This window comes from Micromys minutus (genome assembly GCF_963924665.1).
Source record: "Micromys minutus genome assembly, chromosome: 23".
NCBI lineage: Eukaryota > Metazoa > Chordata > Mammalia > Rodentia > Muridae > Micromys > Micromys minutus.
In genome coordinates, this window is record NC_137958.1 from 928,728 (window position 1) to 951,562 (window position 22,835).

The 22,835-nt window shown below is 47.7% G+C and overlaps 1 protein-coding gene across 1 annotated transcript in view; it reads left to right on the top strand.

Annotated features, from left to right (window-relative positions):
- Positions 1 to 12,413, top strand: part of LAMA1 (laminin subunit alpha 1) — a gene marked incomplete at both ends in the record, with an annotated part of 114,882 nt that extends 102,469 nt beyond the window's left edge. Inside the window, 14 exons of the mRNA XM_080936531.1 lie at positions 288 to 432; positions 858 to 999; positions 1,088 to 1,202; positions 1,346 to 1,516; positions 2,438 to 2,589; positions 3,278 to 3,463; positions 4,664 to 4,799; positions 5,934 to 6,046; positions 6,576 to 6,765; positions 7,646 to 7,804; positions 8,273 to 8,426; positions 9,364 to 9,497; positions 11,462 to 11,684; positions 12,253 to 12,413. Coding sequence (XP_080792657.1) covers positions 288 to 432; positions 858 to 999; positions 1,088 to 1,202; positions 1,346 to 1,516; positions 2,438 to 2,589; positions 3,278 to 3,463; positions 4,664 to 4,799; positions 5,934 to 6,046; positions 6,576 to 6,765; positions 7,646 to 7,804; positions 8,273 to 8,426; positions 9,364 to 9,497; positions 11,462 to 11,684; positions 12,253 to 12,413 — 2,181 coding nt within the window. The remainder of the gene's footprint in view (positions 1 to 287; positions 433 to 857; positions 1,000 to 1,087; positions 1,203 to 1,345; positions 1,517 to 2,437; positions 2,590 to 3,277; positions 3,464 to 4,663; positions 4,800 to 5,933; positions 6,047 to 6,575; positions 6,766 to 7,645; positions 7,805 to 8,272; positions 8,427 to 9,363; positions 9,498 to 11,461; positions 11,685 to 12,252) is intronic.
- Positions 12,414 to 22,835: the final 10,422 nt, after the last annotated feature.

Consider the following 22,835-nt stretch of genomic DNA (forward strand, 5'->3'; position numbering starts at 1 on the left):
TCCTTTGCATCTTGTATGCTGGCCATTTTTAGAAACAGCCTACTCAGGAATTTAACAAAAAAACACACAAAGAGAGTCCCGTTCTACTAACACTGGATTGTGGGGACAAGGCATAGCACTTAGTTTATTGGTAATATTCCACAAAGCTGCTAGGTTTTTATGTAACAGACTAGCTATGAGGCCAGGTTCACCCCCTAGTTTGATGCTAAGGGTTTACTTCTCCCCTAACTGGGGTGGGAAAACCTAGAGATAAAGATGTATCTTCAGAGAAGACTTTTCCTTCACAGAAGGACTTCCTGTCCATCGAACTGCACCGTGGCAGGGTCAAAGTGATGGTGGACCTGGGGTCAGGACCCCTCACGCTTATGACGGACAGGCGGTATAACAATGGAACGTGGTATAAAATCGCCTTCCAGCGGAACCGGAAGCAAGGTTGGTGCCCAGGGTGGCCATCTGTGGTGCTGGCTGCCACTCTAAAGCCAGTGGTTATGTGTCCGTTAGCTCCGTGCTCCATCTTAATGATAGTAGACCGCATCATCCTCATCACCCAGCCGTCACGCGGCCACAGGTGCACTCTTGACTGATATTTGGTTGATATTTGATAGAAAGCTACCTTAGCCCCTGGAATGAGAAACAATGGTATCTGCCCATTGCTGGAAGCAAAGAATAATTCCATTTGTCTGAGGCTTCGGTATTTCTCGTTAGGCACAGACTTGGAAAGAAGCATCAAATCCATCCTTTTTTCTCTCACCTGCTGTTACCAAACAGTGCAGAACACGCCAGTCAAACTTGCAGGATTCAGAAAGAGCATGCTCCCATAAATGGGATGTGTTAACGGTCTCTTCCCCTCCTGCTAGGACTGCTGGCTGTCTTTGATGCCTATGACACCAGTGACAAGGAGACAAAGCAAGGAGAAACTCCAGGAGCTGCTTCTGACCTCAATCGGCTGGAAAAAGACCTGATTTACGTGGGTGGATTACCTCACTCTAAGACTGTGAGGTATGATGTGAAACTGTGGGGCAGTTGTGTGGAAATTTCAGGCCTCCCCTACCCAGTGTGTGAATGGTTCTCATGTCCTTGCCTCCAGGAAAGGGGTCAGCAGCAGAAGCTATGTGGGCTGTATCAAGAACCTGGAGATATCTAGGTCCACCTTCGATTTGCTGAGAAATTCCTACGGAGTGAGAAAAGGCTGCACACTGGAGGTGGGAAGCAAGCATGGTCATTGGCTCTGGATGGGTTTCCATTGGTGCCTGGTGGTTTATCGGCATAATAAAGCCGCAGTCTCTCAGCCTGAGGGTGGGTGAGATGCAAGCGGCAGGCCAACTGCTCTCTTCTCCCTTACCAGCCTATCCAGAGTGTGAGCTTCCTGGGAGGCGGCTATGTGGAGATGCCTCCCAAGTCGCTATCACCAGAGTCATCCCTGCTGGCCACATTCACCACCAGGAACAGCAGCGGGGTCATCCTGGTCGCCCTGGGCAAGGGTGCAGAGAAGGCCGGCGGGTCTCAGGCTCATGTGGTAAGTAGCGTGGCCCATGGATGTAGAGCAGTCTGAAAGCGTGTGTGGGCACTTTCTACCTCACACGTTTACTATAGCTGCTTACAGACAGTGATCAATGCCTGCTTTTTAAATTAGTGAGTGGAAGTTAGGACTGTCAAATATTCTGCTCTCAGACCCAAGATTTCCTTTGTCGCGTGGCATGATCCATATCCCACTTCTAGGGGTGGGTGAAAGGCTGCTGCCCTCAGACTAAAGTAGCTCCTCAGGACAGAGCCTGGGTGTCCTTCCGTCTGCAGAGTGAAAACCCTTTCCTTACATTCTTTGGGGTGGGGAGATTAGGTTTTGTTAGAAGTGCGAAGGGAGGGGCGAGACCGAAATGGTCTGTGACGAGTGCCCGGTGGCAGCAGAAAGCAGGGAAGACATTTTCCAGAGTTTGATTCCCCACAAGAGGGTGCCATGCTCTCACAGAACTGAAGGGAAGTGTGGAGAACACTAGCCTGAGGTCTTGAGGACGGAGAGGCTGTGCAGCTCAGGGAACATATGCCCTGTTGCTCAAGACAAGGCTGTGTGATACCACCACGCACCTGCAAAGTGGATGCTGCTTCTTAAACATCACGGTCACAAAAGCTTCAGAGAACCTGATTAAGCTGCCCAGGTCTCTTCAGTGAAAAATATTAGTCTCCTGCATCAGGAGGCAGTAAACAGTAAGCATGGGGCCTTGCAGAAATAGAAATCTGTGGAGGGACCACAGGGCCAAGAACAGCAGGTTGCAGAGTGACGCAGACTGGAGCATAGCACATCAAATTCCAAAATACCATGAGTGATGGTGACTCTCCTAAGCCCTTACCTTATGTCACAGGGCCTACATCACTTGTACAAGATGTGCAACATTACAGGCCCCTCAGTAATGCTTTTTGTTTTGAATAATGTTTCCATCAGCCCTTCTTCTCCATCCTGCTGGTTGAAGGCCACATTGAAGTGCACGTCAGTCCTGGGGATGGGACCAGTATGAGGAAGGCCCTCCTGCACGCCCCCACCGGCTCCTACAGCGATGGACAGGAGCATTCCATCTCCCTGCTTAGGAATCGGAGGTACTTGGCTCCCGGGACTTTGTGTCAGGTCAGGAGGCTGAAATGAAGCTCCTTAGCTTGTGGGACAGGACACTGGGTGGTAATTGACACCTGGTGTGATTAACACCCTGTGTGATCAGCACTCAGTGTGATTGACACCCTGCATGATGGGGGTGGTTGGCAGGAAGTCATTGCCAGTCACAGTTCTTACTGTCAGCTCTCTTCTGGTTTGCAGTGCTGTGCTTGGGAAATGGTCGTAGCTGAGAACCTTACCTTTGCTCTCTGTTTAAGCCTGATAGAAACTGCTTATGCCCGGATGAATGTGGCGAGGAGCAGCAGGCTGGTTTAGGTGGGCAGTAAGCATCTGTCAGCATTCTGTGTATCTGCATCTGCAGCTGTAGACCTTGTGTGAGGCCCACTGGGTGTCTTCACAGTAGGTGTTTGAATGCACCCGCCTATCTCTAATACTCAATCAAGCTTGGTGGTGCATGGGTGTTATTCTTGGATGTTAGATGTTGAGCTTCAAATTTTCTTTTTCTTTCTTTTTTTTTTTTTTTTTTTTTTTTTTGGATTCACATACAATCCCACACTAACATTTATCTGTAGAAAAATTTATCATTCCAAAGGAACTTGCTAGAAGTACATATGAAAATGGGGCTCTGCATTGTACTTTAAAAAACAAAACTCATTTTCTTCTTTGATCTGGTAGAGTTATCACCATACAACTGGACGAGAACAGTCCCATAGAAATGAAGTTGGGCCCGTTAACAGAAGGAAGGACAATCAACATGTCCAACCTGTACATAGGGGGGCTTCCAGAGGACAAGGGGACCCCAATGCTTCGGATGCGGACTTCGTTCCACGGCTGTATTAAAAACGTGGTCCTGGATGCTCAGTGAGTGTGGCTCCCGACATGTTCTTGTGTTTTGTATCTGCCTTCTGAGTGGGCTGTGGAGGTGTTCGCTAAGCTCTCCCATTATAAAGAAACTCCTCGGCCTATCATGACAGCGGATGTTATAGGGTCAGCATGGTAGTTAGATCTGAACATCAGATTGAACTTAGAGAAAAATCATCACTGCCTGCCTTTTTGTGTGTAGTGTGGAGCACTGAGCTGAGCTTTGATGCATGTTGGGTAGTTACCCCTGAGTTGCATCCCCATCCTTAAGTGTACCTCTCAGATAACTCAGCTGGATTGCTAACAGCTACATCTTATTAACGGCTTTCCCCAAGACAGTTGCTATGTGGTTAAACTGTGCATGTCTCCCTTCTCTATGAACAACAGGATTCTTATACACACAGGTAACTTTATTCCTCCTTCTCCCAAGTTCTAGTCACATTGAAATAGTGGTAAAAATTGTGTCTGAACCAACAGCCCAGCATCTACCTACAGGAAATCACAGGGGCTCAGTGGTAGGAGAGATACTGATTCCATCCTTGCTAGGTTTATGGAGGGACTTCATGATCACAAGGGGACCCTGATGCTCAAGGTGTAAGCTTGAGAGGTGGCAGGGGTCTTTCACAGTCACAGTGTCCTTCTCTGAGATGTGACCTTCTAGGAGTCGCTGGACAGAGTAAGAGTGGCCAGCAGTTGCACAGGCTCTAGTGTAAGAGCAGAGCCATGCTCAGACATCTGTAGATTTATACACAGTCACCAGATGCTCGCCAGCAAGAGCCAGGCTGCCATGAGACCCTTCATTAGAGCTTCTAAGTAGTGAGGCCTCTGACAAGCACAGTTCAGAATAAAGAACCAGCGTTAAGTGGAAGCTGCTGCCCAGTGGGGTGGGAACCAGAGACTTGATGACCTGACTGCCCAGCCCACAGCAGGTGACAGTCCTGACTGTACTCTGAGCTCAGGAACATCCAGGTTACCAGCATTGCCCTGGTTTAGGGGTGTGTGCTTATTTTAATCAGAACCAAACAGAGAAATGGTATCTCCGTGTGACTCAGGCACTGTGAACCATAGAAAGCTTGGTTACCCCAAGAGAAATGAAGCCATGGTTTAAAATGGGTTCTAATTACCCATTTTAATCAAATGGCTGGGCTCCCAAGCCCCCCCATGGTACTTTCTTCCCAGTGCTCTCTCGTTTGTCTGTAGACTTTTGGACTTCACCCATGCAACTGGGTCTGAACAAGTAGAGCTGGACACATGCTTGCTGACAGAGGAACCCATGGTGGGCCTGCACAGAGAACATGGGGAACTCCCTCCAGAACCCCCAACTCTACCAGAGCCTGTAAGCACGATGTCCTTCAGTGGCATCATCAGGTTTGGTCAGGAAGAAAGCCACAAACTAGGGAGAGTGGACCCAGGCAAATGGAGTCTGAGAAAGCTGGAGCTGGAGGCAGGAAGCAGTGGGAACTCAGGGGTCAGAGCAGCTGAAGAGAGGCAAAGAGAGCACACAGAGAGAGTGGAACTGAGTCCCAAGAGGCCACTGAAGCTGGGAGGGAGGGGACAGTGTACCAGCTGTGGCCTCTTCCTGCCTCCCAGTTCTTCAGATGGGAGAATATCTGAGCGCCATTTGTCTCTGGAGACTGGGAAGTGGCTTTAAGGTTCTGATAAAACAGCTGGCAGGGAAAAGGCAGAAGCTCTTGTCTGTGTGACTCATGGTCGTGTCAGATTTAGGTGGGGAAGCCTGGAAGTAAGCACATAGCTTGAGCCGCTGTATGTGCATCAGTGTTTAAGGTCGGGAGTTTGGTCCATTCAGTGGAATCTGGTCATCGTATTTTCTCGCCTTCTGATTCCGTAGAAGACGGTGTACGGCTATTCCAAAGCAACACCATCTCTGCAGGGCCCAGGAGTTCAGGACGGTTTCCTGGTTGTATATGTCTGCCTTGAGCTACGTAACAGTCTCGGGATCCTGCATGAGACAATGTGGAGGCAGCCAGCATTGCCAAAGGCCCTGCCCTGTGCTCTTGGCTTCTAGCCAGGGTCCAGGGGCCCTTTAGCCCTGTTTTTCCTCTCCCTTTCCTGTACATAGGATGTGAATTTAAGGCCCTGTGAGACCTGAGGCCACTGTGGTTTCCCTGTGGTATCCCAGCTGTGGCTGCCTTTTGACCACAGATGTCTTTGGGCCATCCTCATGATCCCTTAGGCCCAAGGACATCCCAGGGAGCAGCTCCCATATCTATCTGAAGGAAAGTGAACTTGAGTAGTGGTGGAGAATGGCAGGATGTTCGGATTGTTCTCCGCGGAGAAAGGCACTGAGGGGCTGGTAGTTTAGAACAGAGATCCAGACAAGTCAGTCTACAGGGGTAGCAGCTGCTGTTCTGACACAGTGGCTTCTGGGAAATTTCCTTTATGGAAGAACATGTCTGTGTCAATGGGGTCCTGGCTACACTGACTCAGGGTCCCTATGCACTTCTTACAGGAACTGTGCGCAGTAGACACGGCTCCGGGGTATGTGGCAGGTGCTCACCAGTTTGGCCTCTCACAAAACAGCCACTTGGTGCTCCCTCTTAATCAGTCTGATGTCCGGAGGAGGTAAGCATTGTCCTGTGCTTTCTTTGAGGTTCTCATTAACGGATGGTCAGGAAAGTGTGGTGTTAGCATATGAAATAAGCAAATTTGCTCATACCAGACAGGTCCAGCAACCACGTGGACCCAGGCAAGGATCCGTGTGTCAGCATACTCTGCCTTGTCCTAAAATAAGGCTTTTCTGATGACCTACATAGGAGTCTTGCTCATTTTTGTCATTCAGAGCTCAGCTAAAATGTCATGTTTTCAGAGTTGTCCACCTTGACTACTTAGCATGACTACCAGTGGGCTTCTCTGCGACACAGTGCAGTGCTGGTGTGATTCTAGTCTTGGTTTCCTTCTCATTTACCATATCAGAACATTCCCATCAGCCTCCTGTGCCACAGATGGGAGCACAAGCCAGTGGACACTCTGGAGACTGTAAGGAAGGCTTACGATAAAGCAGCAATGGATTCTCTCTTGGAGGTCACCTTAACCTTAAATACCAGAAGCTTGCCTTCCTGATCACTGGTGCTGATTTCCTGTTCTCCCTCAGGCTCCAGGTGCAGCTGAGCATCCGGACATTTTCCTCCAGTGGCCTCATTTACTACGTGGCTCATCAGAACCAAATGGATTACGCCACACTCCAGCTCCACGAGGGTCGCCTGCACTTCATGTTTGACCTCGGCAAGGGCCGAACCAAGGTCTCTCACCCTGCCCTGCTCAGTGATGGCAAATGGCACACAGTAAGTCCCCAGGAGGCTCTGTCACATGTTCCAAGCTTTCTCCCTGCATCTGTGGTAGCAATTCCATTTTCTTGAAGGAAATCTGTGCATCTGACCCCTCAATGTTTTTATGTTTGACATCTCTCCCATCTTGCCAGCAGGGCCCTTTTCTACTTCCTGAATTTCTCCAGACTCTTGTTCAATGTTGAACACCCAATAAACACCCAACAGCTGGTGATCGAAAGAATCAAAGGTCTCAGAAATGCTCTTGACTTGGCAAGAAACCAGTGTCTTTGAGTTTCATTGCTGTGAAAAGACACCATGACTATGGCAATTTTATAAAGCAAACCATTTAACTGGGGCTGGTTTACAGTTCAGAGGCTTAGTCTATTAGCATCATGGCTTTATAGGCAGACATGGTGCTAGAGAAAGGAGCCTAGAGTTCTACATCTCAATCCGCAGGCAGAAGAGGAAAGATCGCCCGCCACACTAGCCCGCCTCCACAGTGTCACACCTCCTCCAAGAAGGCCATACCTCCTAGCCCGCCTCCACAGTGTCACACCTCCTCCAAGAAGGCCATACCTCCTAGTAGGGCCACTCCCTAGTTAAACACTTGAGTCTGTGGGAGGCAGTCTTCTTCAGACCTCCTCAGCGGTCTGGAAAGACTGAACTGCTCGTCAGAGCATCTGCTGAGAACCAGAGCTCTGAAGCTCTGGTTTTCTCCCCATGTTCTACCAGCCTCAATCTCTTCTTCGCTGCAGCATGCCACAGGCACAGTCATCCTACACGGTTTAGTCTGGGCTCTCACTGACATAAGGAACACACCCCCTAAGCACAAGCACACCTCTGTTAACATTTCCTCAAATGGTTTGCTAATTCTGGATTTTTTCATCTCGTGTAGGTCAAGACAGAGTACATTAAAAGAAAGGGCTTCATGACTGTTGACGGCCAAGAGTCCCCCAGTGTGACTGTGGTGGGCAATGCAACCACACTGGATGTGGAAGGGAAGCTGTACCTCGGAGGCCTTCCTGGTCACTACAGGGCCAGGAATATCGGGACTGTAAGCAGTGGCTTGTGGAAGACTATTATTCTCCAATGCTCTTGTCTGAATTATTTTGTATAAGCCGGGGGCTCACTAGATGGCTTTGAAAGTCCTACGTGGGTCGTGTGGTGTGGCTGCTCCATAGAGCCAGTCAGTGTTCTCTGACGCGTGGCTAAGGAACTTGCCCTGTGCTGCAGCCACTAAACCCCTCAGTGACTTGGGGAAAGCCCAGCAAATCTCCACATGTACATTAATGAGAGAAGCACTCTGGATTCATGCAGCGTTTTAGTAAAATGGGAGGAAACACGTCCAGGGCATTATCACTGAAAGAGCAAAGGGAGCGTTTGGGTCAGGAATTGCCAGTTAAGCTTTAGAGACCAAGACACAGTCATGATGTGTGTGCTATTGAGGGAGGCTTGATGAAGCACAGGAAAACTATCCTGTCACACCATCACCTCCACCTCCTCCCCGTCTCACTCTCTTTAGATCACCCACAGCATCCCTGCCTGCATCGGGGAAGTGATGGTTAACAGCCAACCGCTGGATAAAGACAGGCCTGCCTCTGCCTTTGCTGTGGACCAATGCTATGCGGTGGCCCAGGAAGGCACTTTCTTTGAAGGAAGTGGATATGCAGCTCTTGGTATGTGCTGTTAACAGCCTGGAAGGAACTCCTTGAATTTAGTGTGTGCTCTGAAATGATGTGGATCCCTTTCTGATAGGATAAGACCTGTTAGAGAGGCTGCCTAAGGCTGTGCTTGTTTATCTGATGTTCTGGTCTGTGCCTAACTGTTCACGCAGAGCCTGCACCAGTCTTGTCCTCGGCAAGTTGCCAGAGGTTATGTAGGGCACATTTCCCAGCCAGGTAAGTAAAGACCCTTCAATTAAAAAGCAGGTGTGTGCACCTGTAAGTCCAGTGTTTGGAAGGCTGAGGCAGGAGGATCTCAAGTTGCATATCAATGCATATGATAGTAATGGTAGCATGTGTTTAAAAATAAGAACAAGAAATACTGGGAAGAACCACGGCTCTGGTTCGAGACGAGGCAGGGAGCATAGATGCAATGGGCCCCTCGGTCTGTCTTTTAGCCAGGAATGGTCACGCCTGCCTTTCTGTGCCAGTATTCGTACGACAGTAACGGTGCCTCCAAGGTTAACGGGTTCAGACACTAACTGGGAAAGACTAGCAAGCTGGATGTATCCAAGACGCAAGGGACCAGATGCAGATAAAGGAAGTCTCTGCGCACACTCTGTTCTAGTTTATGACAGAACAGCTTCTTCTGTCTGGGCTTGGTAATGCACTCAGGCAGCAGAGGCAGGAGGATTGCAAATCTGGCATATGATGACATAGCAAGGTTCCACCTTCGAACACACAAAAAAAGAACTGTTTCTTCTTGTGAGCACTGAAGCCTGGAGGGCTGGGTGGGGATGCAGCTGGATCCAGGTCTCGAACTTGGCCAGCACCTGAGTGCTTGCCCAGCCCAGCCCAGCCCAGCCCAGCCCAGCCCAGCCCAGTCCAGCCCAGCCCAGCCCAGCCCAGCCCATGGCTTCTCACCGTGATAGTGCCTTCTTGTGTTTTCCAGTCAAGGAAGGCTACAAGGTTCGACTGGATTTAAATATCACACTGGAGTTCCGTACTTCCTCTAAGAATGGCGTCCTCCTGGGAATCAGCAGTGCCAAAGTGGATGCCATTGGCCTAGAGATTGTAGATGGCAAGGTAAGGTGGTCCACCTGCAAGCCCCGCCCACCCACAGAGGCAGAGCAGGAAAGAAATGAGGAAATGCTTAGATTCAAGTTCCTAATTATCTATTTAACTAATGGAGACAAAAGAAATTCCCGCTACTATTTTAAAATCAGATAGTCCTAGAAGGCTGTTTCCAGAGTAGCCCCTTTTCATACATCTGGAATGAAAACGGCAGCTATAATGCCCAGGCATTTCTGCCTGCACATTACCCAGAGTAATGTGTCCATCTAGTGCCCTGTATGTGCAACTTGCAAGTGAGCAGAGCCACACAGGGTTGCAAAAAGACTTACAAACTCCCAGGCTTCTCCTCAGAGTCATGTCAGATACAGGCCCACACTGAATCTCCACGGGACAGTGTCACAAGCCACAGGACTTCATAAGATGGACCATGTGTGCACCTGCCTGTGTGCAACTCATGATATGCCAGTGAAGCCATGGCTGCCACCGAGATCCACGGCAACTATGGCATTGCCAGCAGCCTTCTCCCATGGTGCTCCTTGGTAACCACAGCCCCCAGGCCCTGCCTTCCTCCAGCTCGGCAGTCAATGATCTGTCTGTCTCTCAACTGTCATTTTAGAAATGTTGCACACTAAGTTCATGCAGTGTGGTTTCCTGAAAGTCCAGGCAGGTTGTGTATAGCAGAAGTCATTTCTTATTACAGAGCGTTACTTTGGGGACTGAGTATATTGTACCTTGGTTTGTCTTTTTTGGTTTAAAAATGTGTTTTTTATAACTCTGGTGCTATTGTATCTCAGCCTCCCATGTCCCCTTCATGGTGGGAGCCCAGTGAGTGCAACCTTTCCTGGCACATCCATCCCTTGCTGTGATACAGTCTCCTCCATGGTTGCTCCAGGCCCTCGTCCTCTCTTCTCTCCCCTTTCACCTTTATTTAGTGTTCTTTGCAAACCCCTGTAATACACACCTTTAATGTGTCACAGTGTGCTCTGAAATAGTGCTCTCCTAGGTGTCTGGTCCGAAAGAAACTTGGGACAGATGCTAACTGTGGTGGCTGTTAGCATACCAGGCTCACTTGGTACCTGTGGCTTCTTTCATCCCCCCCCCCACCCTACCCTAAACTTCTCCAGCCCATGGGCTTTCCTTCCCCCTCTCTCTCCTCAGTTCAGTGTACTGGTAACACTTAGTCTACTACTTTGTCTGCTCTGGACTCTTTGTCAGCCACATCTTGGAGCAATCGAGTCCTTGACTTCCCACAGTAGGCAGTGTGGGAAACTTGGAACAACATGCTTGAAATTCTTCTCACCTCCCTCAGTCATCCTGAGCTGTCAGAATCACATGGCGGTAGAGCTGTGAACCCCAGAATTGACCTCGCAGCTCTGGAGGCTGGATGTCTAAGGCTCGTAGGCTTGGTTTCTCTTGAGGCCTCACTCCTTGGCCTGTACATGGCTGTTCCTTCACACTGACTTTGCTCTGTGTGTCTGTGTCCTGATTCCTCTGATAAAGACACAGATTGGATTAAAGTTCACCATAGTGACCTCATTTTAACTTAACGGTCTCCTTAAGGTCCCCTCTCTGCCCTTTGCTAAGCCCTGGCCTTTGTTTGCTGCTCACCACTGTGGAGCACCTGTGCTTGGTCAGGGAAGCTATCAAGTGACCGTGCACACATGCAGTCCGTGTTCAGTCAAGTGACCGTGCACACATGCAGTCAGTGTTCAGCATCTGTGGAAACTGCAGAATGTTGAAATGTCCCGCAGAGGCCTGAGAGCAGCGGCTTCAGAACTGTGGGGCTGGGATGGAGTCCCCGACCTTTAGGAGGTGACTCTCCACCGTCACTCTTTGTCATGTTTCCAGAATCCCATGAGTCCCCCACTCTGAGAACATTCACGAAGGCTGTGCTCCGGGCCTGCTGGCACAGAGCCAGCGAGGAAAGGCAGTGGCCCCGACCCAGAAAGACTCACTTAAGTATTTGCATTTTCCAGGTCTCATTTCACGTCAACAATGGTGCTGGAAGGATAACAGCCACCTACGAGCCCAGAGCCACCAGAGCTCTCTGTGACGGGAAGTGGCACACGCTCCAAGCCCACAAAAGCAAGCACCGCATCGTCCTGACAGTGGATGGGAACGCCGTTAGGGCTGAAAGCCCCCACCCCCATTCCACCTCAGCAGACACTAACGATCCCATTTATGTGGGTGGCTATCCTGGTATGTGTGACTCCCTGTTCAATTTATCTACACAGCAGGCTCAAAGGGTGAGGTGTGGGCGCAAAGGATCATGGGATAGAGGTTGAAAGATACATAGTTTAATAACAAGTCCCACTGTTTTAGAAAAGCTGATTGAAGTACTGTGCTTAAACTTTCTTGAGAAATTTAGCATTAACCCTGTCACATACAAGTTTCTCACTGAGAATGCTGGCTCTGTCCTGAAGGTAAGCTACATGACCCTACCTTTGTCCTCGGTGACCTCAAGGTTAAAGTCTAAATCACAGGGATAAATTGGACTCATAGACTCGCACCAAATTGGCATTTGAAATGTCCCAAGAAATAATGGCAGATCCTCAACACCTGTGATGTGACTTTTCACATAGTGTCCCAACTATGGCTTCAAGTTACTGCCTGTTAAAAGTTCCCAGGACTTCTGCTATCCACTAAAGCCATGTGGGTGGGAAGCATTCTGATTGGAGGATCCACTTGAGATTATTTTTATCTCTAACACACACCTTACCCTAACCCAACAAACTTAAGCAGCACGTGTGTCTTTCTCCCTGAACAGCCCACGTCAAACAGAACTGCCTGAGCAGTCGGGCGTCGTTCCGGGGCTGTGTGAGGAAGATGAAGCTGAGCAGAGGCTCACAGGTGCAGCCCTTGGACTTGAGCAGAGCCTTTGACCTGCAAGGCGTTTTCCCCCACTCCTGCCCTGGGCCTGAGCCCTGACCCGCCGCCAGACTCGTCCTCGGAATCATCGCCAACATGTTGAGGACGGTGTGTGACATCAAGTGTCTTCCATTGCTGTTCCTTATCCACCTCAGCTTATGTTTCCGAAGGAAAATGCTCTATTTATGTTGAAGTAAAGCCAGATGGACAACAGATACCTCTATTAAATGCTCTTTAAAAATATTTTTTGATTTTTATTTATGTGAGTGTTTCTGTCTGTGTGTGCCTGAAGTGGACAGAAGAGGGTGTCAGAGCCCTGGGAGCTGGAACTAGAGGTGAGTATCCAGAGATGTGGGTACCAGAAACTGCAGTTGGGAGCTCTGCAAGAGTGACAGGCACCTTAAACTGTGGAGCTGTCCCTCCAGGCCTGCAAGCTGGAGAAAAAGACCAAAGCCGGGTCATCGAGGTGCCTCACTTAGAGCAGCACTAAGAACTATCGTCACCAACACTGACATAAAAACAAAAACAAACCTACCCATTGAATTAATTTCCACCCCCAATAGACCTGTATAAAAGCACAATCCCGTTATTTCTAAGCTATGAGTCTAGAGTGGGCAGCTCGGTCACCTGTTCCCCAGCTGTGAGACCCCAGCTGCTTGCAGTTTCTCCCAGCCGAGGGGTGGTTCTGCTCCATCTTCTCTTCCTCCTCCGCTCCTCCCTCGCCTCTCTTCCCCTCTTCCTCTCCCAGACTTCCCATCCCACGGTTTACTTCCACCACCCAACACAGGCTTTTTCCTTTGTTAAGTCAGTAAAAATGGGCAGAAGATCCGCATGATGTCACCTGAGTATGTGAGTGACTGCTCGTTGAAAGGCAGCCCCTCTTGAGGAAGCAAAATTAAAGTCAGAAAACAGCATCAGGACAACCTTCACTTATACATCCATAGCCACCATTTCTTGACAAAAATACAAAACAAAACAAAAACAAAAACAACAACAAAAAAAAACCAACCCCCCCCCCAAGAAAAACCCAAAACCCAAAAATCCTGCATTGGAAAAAATTACCCTCTTCAGAAAAATGGTGCTGGGAAAACTATGTCCAGACGAGAAATACAGAACTTTGACTCTTGTCTGCAAAGCTGTGCAAAACCTAACATGGACCAGATATCTAAATGCAAGATTTAAAATGTGGAGGAGGCACTTCAAGATAAAGGTACAGACAATGGATTCTATAAAGTGTGACCTAGATTAAAGGAAGCAAAAGAGAAAATGTGATTACACAAAACCAAAAGTTTTCCCAAAGCAAACACAGAGGCAACGGGAGGAAATATTTGCCAGCCTCTTACCAGACAGACAAAGGATTACTATCGGTAATACACAAGTTCCTCTAACAAAACTAATCATCCACATGAAAAGGGGGAGGGGCAAGTAATCCGAACAGACACTTTCTGAAATAGATGCTTATGCCGGCGAATCCATTTTAAAATGATGAGTTTCATTAGCCAACAGGAAAAAGCAAATCCAAGTTGCTATATGAGATGTCAGCTCAATTACAATGCCTAACCACTCCTCAGATTGGGTTAGGTCACTTGAAAACTGCCAACGAAGTGGAGAAAATAGGAGTTCCCATGCAGTGTTGGCGAATTAATCTGAGTAGCCACATCACAGAACCCAGGCATACTCTGGACCACAGCCAGGTCTGCTCAACCGCAGCTTAACCCCTCCCTCACTGGGCCCTCGCTGGGTTGGCTCTGCACTTTTTGTGATAGCCCTGCCCCCAAGCAGGTATGGACAGGGTGGAATGGTGTACCCTCCTGCTGACCCCACCGCACATCAGAGTAAGCAATTCTTCAGAATAAAACCCACCCATGGTCTCATGTTCCTGTCATCTGTGAGTAGACTTCTCCATTTGTCAGTGCTAAACGCTTAATCGCTGTCTGTTTTCCCTTTCTATCCACTGTAGATTGATAATTTTGTAACGGACTCTTCATATCTGGAACTCTTCTTCTCCCAGTGTTAGTAACAGAGTAGCCGGCAATTTTGCTCATAGATCAGGCCACAGTTACCCACTCTAAAGAAGTGCAAACGGTGTGATGTTAAGTTAACCACACAGCTTATGTTAAGTCTCTTTCCCTTAACTTAAGGCCATGCAGTCTCTTTCCTTGTGTCTTGGTAGCCCCAACACTCACTGCAAAAAGGGGGGGTCCCAACCTAGCCCCTTAGTTGGAGCTAATGTTGGCACACATCCTTCCAACATGACTGGAACAGATGGGTAAGGCAGGGAAGGAGGTGATGGTGGTGGGATGTAGCCATTTACTTTGCATCTCCCCCCTCACAGATACTGACAGGCACTCTGGGGGCTTCTCACTCAGTGAGTTAACAGCTCTCATTTTGTTCGTATTGATATTAAAGTCAATACCTTACACCGTGCACACCCTTACTCTCTTGTCTGGGAGTGGGACTGGCTGCATTACACCGTGCACACCCATACTCTCTTGTCTGGGAGTGGGACTGGCTGCATTACACCATGCACACCCGTACTCTCTTGTCTGGGAGTGGGACTGGCTGCATTACACCGTGCACACCCGTACTCTCTTGTCTGGGAGTGGGACTGGCTGCTGTCACCCCTCCCTGTCCTTGTGGAGTTCACCTTTACCACAGCCTCTGAATCTCTTCAGAGAGTCTCATTCAACATGCCTTGGGTACTGGAGCCTGGACTGTCCTTAGAGCCCCCAACATGCTGTTACCCACTGTGTCCATCTGTCTGTACCTAGCAACCATTAATGTCATTGTGTGGTCCACTTCTCCTGATAAAAACCCAACTTCCTGCAGAAACCAGCAAGCAGTGAATGAGGGAAGCTAGGACTGTGTGTCCTCAGTCCGTGTTTGGGACGTCACGTTCCTAGCTCAGGAGTCATGGCCCTAGTTTCCCAGGGTGCTCAGTAGGACAGTGATGGAATGCTAAGATCTCCGGGCATTTAGGTTATCTCCCCATCAGAGACAATCTCTCTCCTGTTGTGCATCACAGGACTCATCTAGACTTGCTCTTTGTCTAGTGCCATCTGGGATTTGTTTTTGTTGTTGTAAAGACTCACAAGGCCTTTGGTGAAAATCCTTTGAGAGTGAAGGTCAGTTTCACCTTCCTCCACAGAGCAGTGTGGGGGTTTGTGGTGGAGCCCCATTTCCAACACATGGAGACCAGGGTCTGCGGAGTTGCTATATTCCTCTGCATGTGGATTCTCCTGACTTCATGCTATGGTCCTTGTTACCTATAGCCATGCCTATTCCTATACCTATATCTATACATATACCTATGCCTATACCTATATATCTATTCCTATACTTATCCCTATTCCTATACCTATACCTGTTCCTATTACTATACATATTCCTATACCTATACCTATTCCTACACCTATCTTATACCTGTTGCTATGCCTATTCCTATACCTATAGCTATACCTATTTCTATATCTATTCTTATCCCTATTCCTATACCTATGCCTATACCTATATACCTATAGCTATTCCTGTACCTACACCTACACCTAGTTTCCTAGAGCAGACATAGGCAGAATGCTTTCCTGTGGAGGTAAGAGAGTTGTGGACTCTGTCCAGGATGGCTGGACTAGTCAGGTTTTGACGGCTTGTCACAAACTAGCGCAGCCTGGGAAGTCAGGACTCTCACTGAAGAACTGTGTCCATCGGCTGGTCTGTCTGCTGTCTGCCAGGCATTTCCTTGATTGACGATTGGTGTAGAAGGGCCCGGGCTCACCGTCATCCCTGGGAAGGTGGTGCTGGGTTGTATAAGAAAGCAGGCTGAGTGAGCCACGGGAAGGAAGCCAGGAGCAGCACCCTCCGTGGGCTTGGCTCCAGTTCCTGAGTTTTGTTTCCTGCCCTGCTTCAATTCCCAGGCCTCCATTAATGGTGAATCCTAACTTGTCAGCTGAAAGCTTTCTTCCTGAGGTTGTTTTGTTTTTGTTTTTTGCTATAGCATTTTTCACAACAAACTGGAAACTGGATCACAGACTCAGTGTCTTAGAAAGCCGCTGCCCTCCTGGCTTATGATGAAATGCATTATGAGCTAGAATTTCTGTCTCTGGAAACTGCATTTTTATTGTAGCATCCTCAGTGTGCAGGGCATGGCAGAAGGTGGAGGCTCCTGGGGATGTAGTTTATCAAACTTTGGTTTCTTCCTGTGTCTATTCCTGCTCCTTGATTTTTTCTTTTTTTATCATTTCTATTTTCAACACGAGCAGAACATTTCCCTCAACACCTAAGGAAGCTACTACAATGTCTCTTCTGAGGAAACCCCATGGTGCACCTCAGAGAGCTCAGATTTCTTGTGTCTGTGAGGCTTGTTGGAGTACCGAAGCCATGGAGAACCTGAGCCGCTTCTGAGCCACTGCCTTCCGATTCGATGAGCCCGGGAGTCCCTTGTACTTTTAAAGACCACAGAGGACACTGTGTGCAGACACATGTGTAACCCTCTCAGCAGTGGTGGCCTTTGTGAAGTAGAAGCCACCTTACCCAAGGGAAGGAATAGAATGCAGGCTGAGTCTATGTTTCTACATATTCTCATCTTCTGCTTCTGTTTTCAGAGAGGCGTCTTCCCAGAATGTGCTCCCTTAAAGAGTGAAGCCTAGCATGGCTCACCCCCATTGATTTTCTGACCTGCTCTCTCCTTGGTTTGTGCAGAGGCTCCAACTGAACATTCATCAGTACAGGAGCAGCCTATGACTTGCTCTTTGTAAAGGTGACATGATTTCCTAATGATTGTAAGACATCTCTCCAGTGGCATTAGTCAACTGGGAGCTAGCTTGAGAATCATATTCACAGCACTGTAAGATGTTCTCTTCCGTCATCAAGTGAAATGTGAGCTGCCTGTTCTCTTACACACCCAACTGCCTGTTCTCTTACACACCCAGCTGCATGTTCTCTTACACTCCCAGCTGCATGTTCTCTTACACACCCAGCTGCCTGTTCTCTTACACACCCAGCTGCCTGTTCTCTTACACACCCAACTGCCTGTTCTCTTACACACCCAGCTGCACGTCATCTCACATTCTTCTCCGTGTTTCACCACATTAGAATTTTTCTCTTGCTTCAAATTTTATTCTTAGATGATTCGCCGTTGGCATCCATGAGCGCCTGCTTAGTGTATGTTGAGGTGTGGTTCTTGATGCATTTAAGATATTGGCTGTGATGACAGATTCACTTGAGTCCCCAGGGAAAGCTGATATATGGGTTTTTTTAAATGTCCTAACAGATCGTATCAGGGGACATACAATCTTACTCACAACGTTCCTAGTCTCACTACTAGCGATACCTCTAATATGATGCTGGGAATCTCAAGTGTCATAACACACATTGACAGAACATTACGGCACTGGAATGCTTCCCTTTCGAGCCATTTCTGACGTCTTCAGCTGGAGGATTTGAGGACTGTCTGAGACACTGAAGTTCAGAGAGATGCAACTTCTTCAGCAGCTGTTACAATGCAAACTGCCATTTTTGCCAGGGAATACTTTGTGTGTGTGTGTGTGTGTGTGCGCGCGCGCGCACATGTCCACAGGTGGATATGTCCCATGTGCCAGGTGTTCACATTAACTGCAATCTACTGTTGTTTTCTTGACTTTTGTGACAAGGTCTCTGATACTGAACCTGGAGCTCACTGATTGGCTAGGTCAGCCGGCCAATAAACTGTGGAGATGCCCATATCTGCATACCCCCATCTCAAGTGCCTCAGATTTGCATGGCCACACACAGTCCTCTTGCTTTCCTGGCAAGCTCTTACTCAGTATTCACCAAATCGTCTTCCCAGCCGCAGGAAAATAGTGTCTTCCAGTCTACAAAGCTGCACGCTATTTTCTATTGTGTGGCAGTTTCCTCCCTAAACTCACCGAGACTCAGGATGTTCTCGCATGAAATGGGGTTTGACTCAGGGAAGTACCTCATAGGTCCTAGGAAGTTCCTGAAATTGACCAGATGCATGAAGTCCTCCCTTCCCTCCCTGAGAAGCTTTTGAGGAGAGACCCTGGCCTGTAGCTCCTGCAAGCCATACAGAAAGCTGTAGGGTTCCAGTTTCCGTGAACCCACCCATATGGGGTAGCTTTCAGTGGCACCCCGCTACTGTAACTTATTCTCATACTCGTGTATGGGTCGCCAATAAAACAATTCGTTCAGCAAGATGGCGGAGAAAGTTACAGACTACTCCAGATTATAGACCTTCATTTTGGCTTGCACCCAGACAGACTCTTGATGCTAAAGCATGGAGGTACAGCGCTTTTAAAGGCAAAAGACCACCATTTTATCAGCCTTGGATAAATGTCAGAGTAACCTCACAACATCTATTTTTGGTAGAACATAATTCTCCCGCACACAACATGACAATTTTTTGTTTATACCTTTTCCAGTTATTTTTATGTTTGGTTTGTATGAGCAATTATTTTGGCTAATACATCTGAACCACGGTCGGAGATGTGGTTGGTCTCAGATGTGTTACCAAGGTAAATGTGCTGGGTTGCAGAGGCAGTTAGCGAGCAGACACAAAATAGAGTGGGGACGAGGTGCTGTTGCTTGCTTGAGTCTCCTTAGATTACCCAGCCTCCCATTTCAGTTGCGGAGTTCTGCAAGCTTGGCCACCCTGAGTTTTGAAACTCCGGGTCTGCCATTGGTCAGCTGATTTCTCTACCCTGTTTTCTGGACTGTGCCCTTGCCCTGTCCTGGGCACGCGCTGCAGAGATGAAGCGTGGGAAAAGCCGCTGATGCCTCCAGCCTGATCTGGAATTCTGTGAAGTGGGTCAGGGAAAGGCCTTAGACGCCCTTAGCTGAAGCCTCAGGCTCGCGGGTTGAGGGGAGATTTTGAGAGTCTTTGTAACCTCTGCTGGAGAATTAACACCAAGAAGCCTACTCCACTCAACCCACTCGGCGTGGAATCACATCCTCTGCTGCCCTGTAGTGACGAGAGCTAGGAAGCACAGTATTGTTAAACCTGGAAACCACTCAACTCAAACCAGACCTCAACTGCTGACCTCTGAACCCTAGAAGACTTGTGGAAAATGAGGGAGGAGTGATGGGTTGACCTATAGGTACCAAGTTAAAATTAGGAGAAATTAAGTTAATGATGCAGATTTCAAAATATCTACAGTTGGGCTTGAATGGTTGGCGTGATAAATATGTTAACCTGCACTGATGTGCACACAATATGCATTTACATGAATGCACATGCCTTTAGACATCCAGTGTCACTCAGGAATGAAATAAGAGTAAACAGTTCGTTGTAACTTCTATCACATCTACAGGGCTGGAACACTCATTTGCATTTTCCCGGTGGATAAAGCTGTTGAGCATTTTCCAAGATTGGCTGTGGTGTGAATGCCCCATGGACTCTGTGTTTGGATACGTGGTCTCCAGTTGGTAGAAGTGTTGGAGAGGGTTAGAAGGCAGTTACTCTTGGAGGAGTGAGGCACACTGAGTTTTCAGCGGGTTCCTGCCTTCTTGCTCTGGCTCCTGTTCATGGTTTGATGTACAAGCTCTCACTGTGCGTACCACTGCGCCTTTGCTCCTCCACCATGGCCTCTACCCTCCGGAACCACACCTCCAATTAACCCTTCCTAAATTACCTTGGCCACGATGTTTTATCACAGCTATAGTGGAGTCATGAATACACTGACGGGTTACACTTTGTAGTCAAACAGTGTCCGTTCCGTTCCTTGACACTGCCGTTCACAGAAACGTTTGCTTGTTGGGTATTTTATAATCTGCACAAAAGGTCTTCTGCCACCCTGTTGACTGTCTCTTCTGCCTGATGGGCTGCATCCTGGGAGCCTTTAGATTGAATGCGCTCCCTGTACCCGTGCCGGGCTCCCCATGCTACGCAGTTCTCTTCAGAACCACCCTTGTGCCTCCATTTGAAGACTCCGTGCTTCTCTCCAGGGTTTTCACAGTCTTACACCATACACTAAGGCCCTTGCTCCATCTTTTAGTTGATTTTTAAATTGGATATTTTATTTACATTTCAAATGTTATCCCCTTTTCTGGTTTCCCCACTGCAAACCCCTTATCCCCCCTTCCCCTTCTTCTGTAAGGGTGCTCCCCCCACTCCCGCCTCACTGCCCTGGCATTCCTCTACACTGGGGCTTCAAGCCTTCACAGGACCAAGGGCCTCCTCTCCCACTGATGCCAGAGAAGGCCCCTTCAGCACCTTCAGTCCTCCCCCTAACTCCTCCATTGGGGTCTCTGTTATCAGTCCGATGGTTGGCTTTGAGCATCCACATCTGTACTGGTCAGGATCTGGCAGAGCCTCTCAGAAGACAGCTGTACCAGGCCCCTGTCAGCATGCACTTCTTGGTATTAGTGTCTGGATTTGGTGTCTGCATGTGGGATGGATCCCCAGGTGGGGCAGTCTCTGGATGGCTTTTCCTCTAGTCTCTGCTCCACTCTTTGTCCCTGTATTTCCTTTAGACAGGAGCAATTCTGGCTTAAAATTTTGGAGATGGGTGGGTGGCCTCATCCCTCAATCAGGGGGCCATGCCTAACCTCTGAATATGGTCTCAAGAGGCCATCCCTCCACTTTGTGAGGGTATTTCAGCTGATGACATCCCCCTGGGGTCATGGGAGGCACTTGCTTTCCTGGAACTTTCTGGTTGCTACTCCCAAGTTCCCCATCCCTCATTGCTACACACATCTGTTCAATTTCCTGACCCTCTGCACATCTCCTCCATTTCCTCCCATACCTGGTTCTGCCCCTCTTTTTCTTCTCCCTCCTCACTTCCTCCCAATTCACTCTCACCCTCTACTTCCCTTGATTATTTTGTTCCCCCTTGTAGGTAGGACTGAAGCATCCACTCTGGTTTTTCTTCCTCTTGAGCTTCATGTGTCTGTGAGTTGTATCGTGGTGTTCCAAGCAATTTGCCTAAAATCCACATATCAGTGAGTATGCACCGTATGTGTTTGTTTGTAACTGAGTTATCTCATTCAAGATATTATCTAGATCCATCCATTTCCATGTGAATTTAATGAAGTTATTATTTTAATAGCTGAGTAGTACTCTGTTGTGTAAATGTACAATATTTTTACATCCATTCCTCTGTAGAAAGATATCTGAATTGTTTCCAGTTTCTGGCTATTATAAATATGGCTGCTATGAACATAGTGGATCATGTGTCTTTATTACATGTTGGAGCATCTTTTGGGTATATGCCCAGGAGTGGTATAGCTGGGTCCTCAGGTAGTACTACTTTTCAATTACCTGAGGAACCTTCAGTCTGATTTCTAAACTGATTGTACCAGCTTGCAATCCCACCCACAACAAAGAAGTGTTTCTCTTTCTCCACATCCTTGCCAGCATCTGCTGTCATATGAGTTTTTGATCTTAGCCATTCTGACTGGTGCTAGGTAGAATATCAGGGTCCTTTTAATTTGCATTTCTCTGATGACTAACGATGCTGAACATTTCTTTAGGTGTTTCTTGGCCATTCAACATTTCTCAGTTGAAAATTATTTGTTTTGCTCTGTTCCTCATTTTTTAATAGGGTTATTTGTTTAGCTGGAGTTTTACTTCTTGAGTTCTTTGTATATATTGGATATTAGCCCTCAATTGGATGTAGGCTTGGTAAAGAGCTTTTTTTCCCCAATATGTTAGTTGACATTTTATCCTAGTGACAGTGTCCTTAGACTTACAGAAGCTTTGCAATTTTATGAGGTCCTATTTGTCTATTTGATATTAGAGCATAAGTCACTGGTGTTCTGTTCAGGAAAATTTCCCCTGTGCCCATGTGTTCCAGGCTTTTCCCCACCTTTTCTTCTATTAGATTTAGTGTATCTGGTGGAGATCCTTGATTCACTTGGACTTGAGCGTTGTACAGGGAGATAAGAATGGATCAATTTGCATTCTTATACATTCTGACCAACAGTTGAACCAGCACCATTTGTTGAAAATGCTAACTTTTCTCCACTGGATAGTTTAACTTCTTTGTCAAAGATCAAGTAACCAAAGGTGTTTGGGCTCATTTCTGGGTCTTCAATTCCATTCCATTAATATACCTGCCTGTCTCTGTACCAATATCATGCAGTTTTTTTTTTAAAATTCATGATTGCTCTGTAATACAGCTTGAGCTGTCAGGGATGGTGATTTCCCCAGAAGTTCTTTTATTGTTGAGAATAATTTTCACTATCCTGGATTTTTTTGTTATTTCCAATGAATTTGAGAATTGTTCTTTCTAATTCTGTGAAGAATTGAGTTGGACTTTTGATGGGGATTGATCTGTAGATTGCTTTCTACAAGATGCCCATTTTTATTATGTTATTCCTCCCAATCCATGAGCATGGGAGATCTTTCCATCTTCTAAGGTCTTCTTCAATTTCTCTCTTCAGAGACTTGAAGTTTTTGTCACACAGATCTTTCACTTACTTGGTTAGAGTCACCCAAAAGTAGCTTATATTATTTATGACTATTGTGAAGGGCACCATTTCCCTAATTTC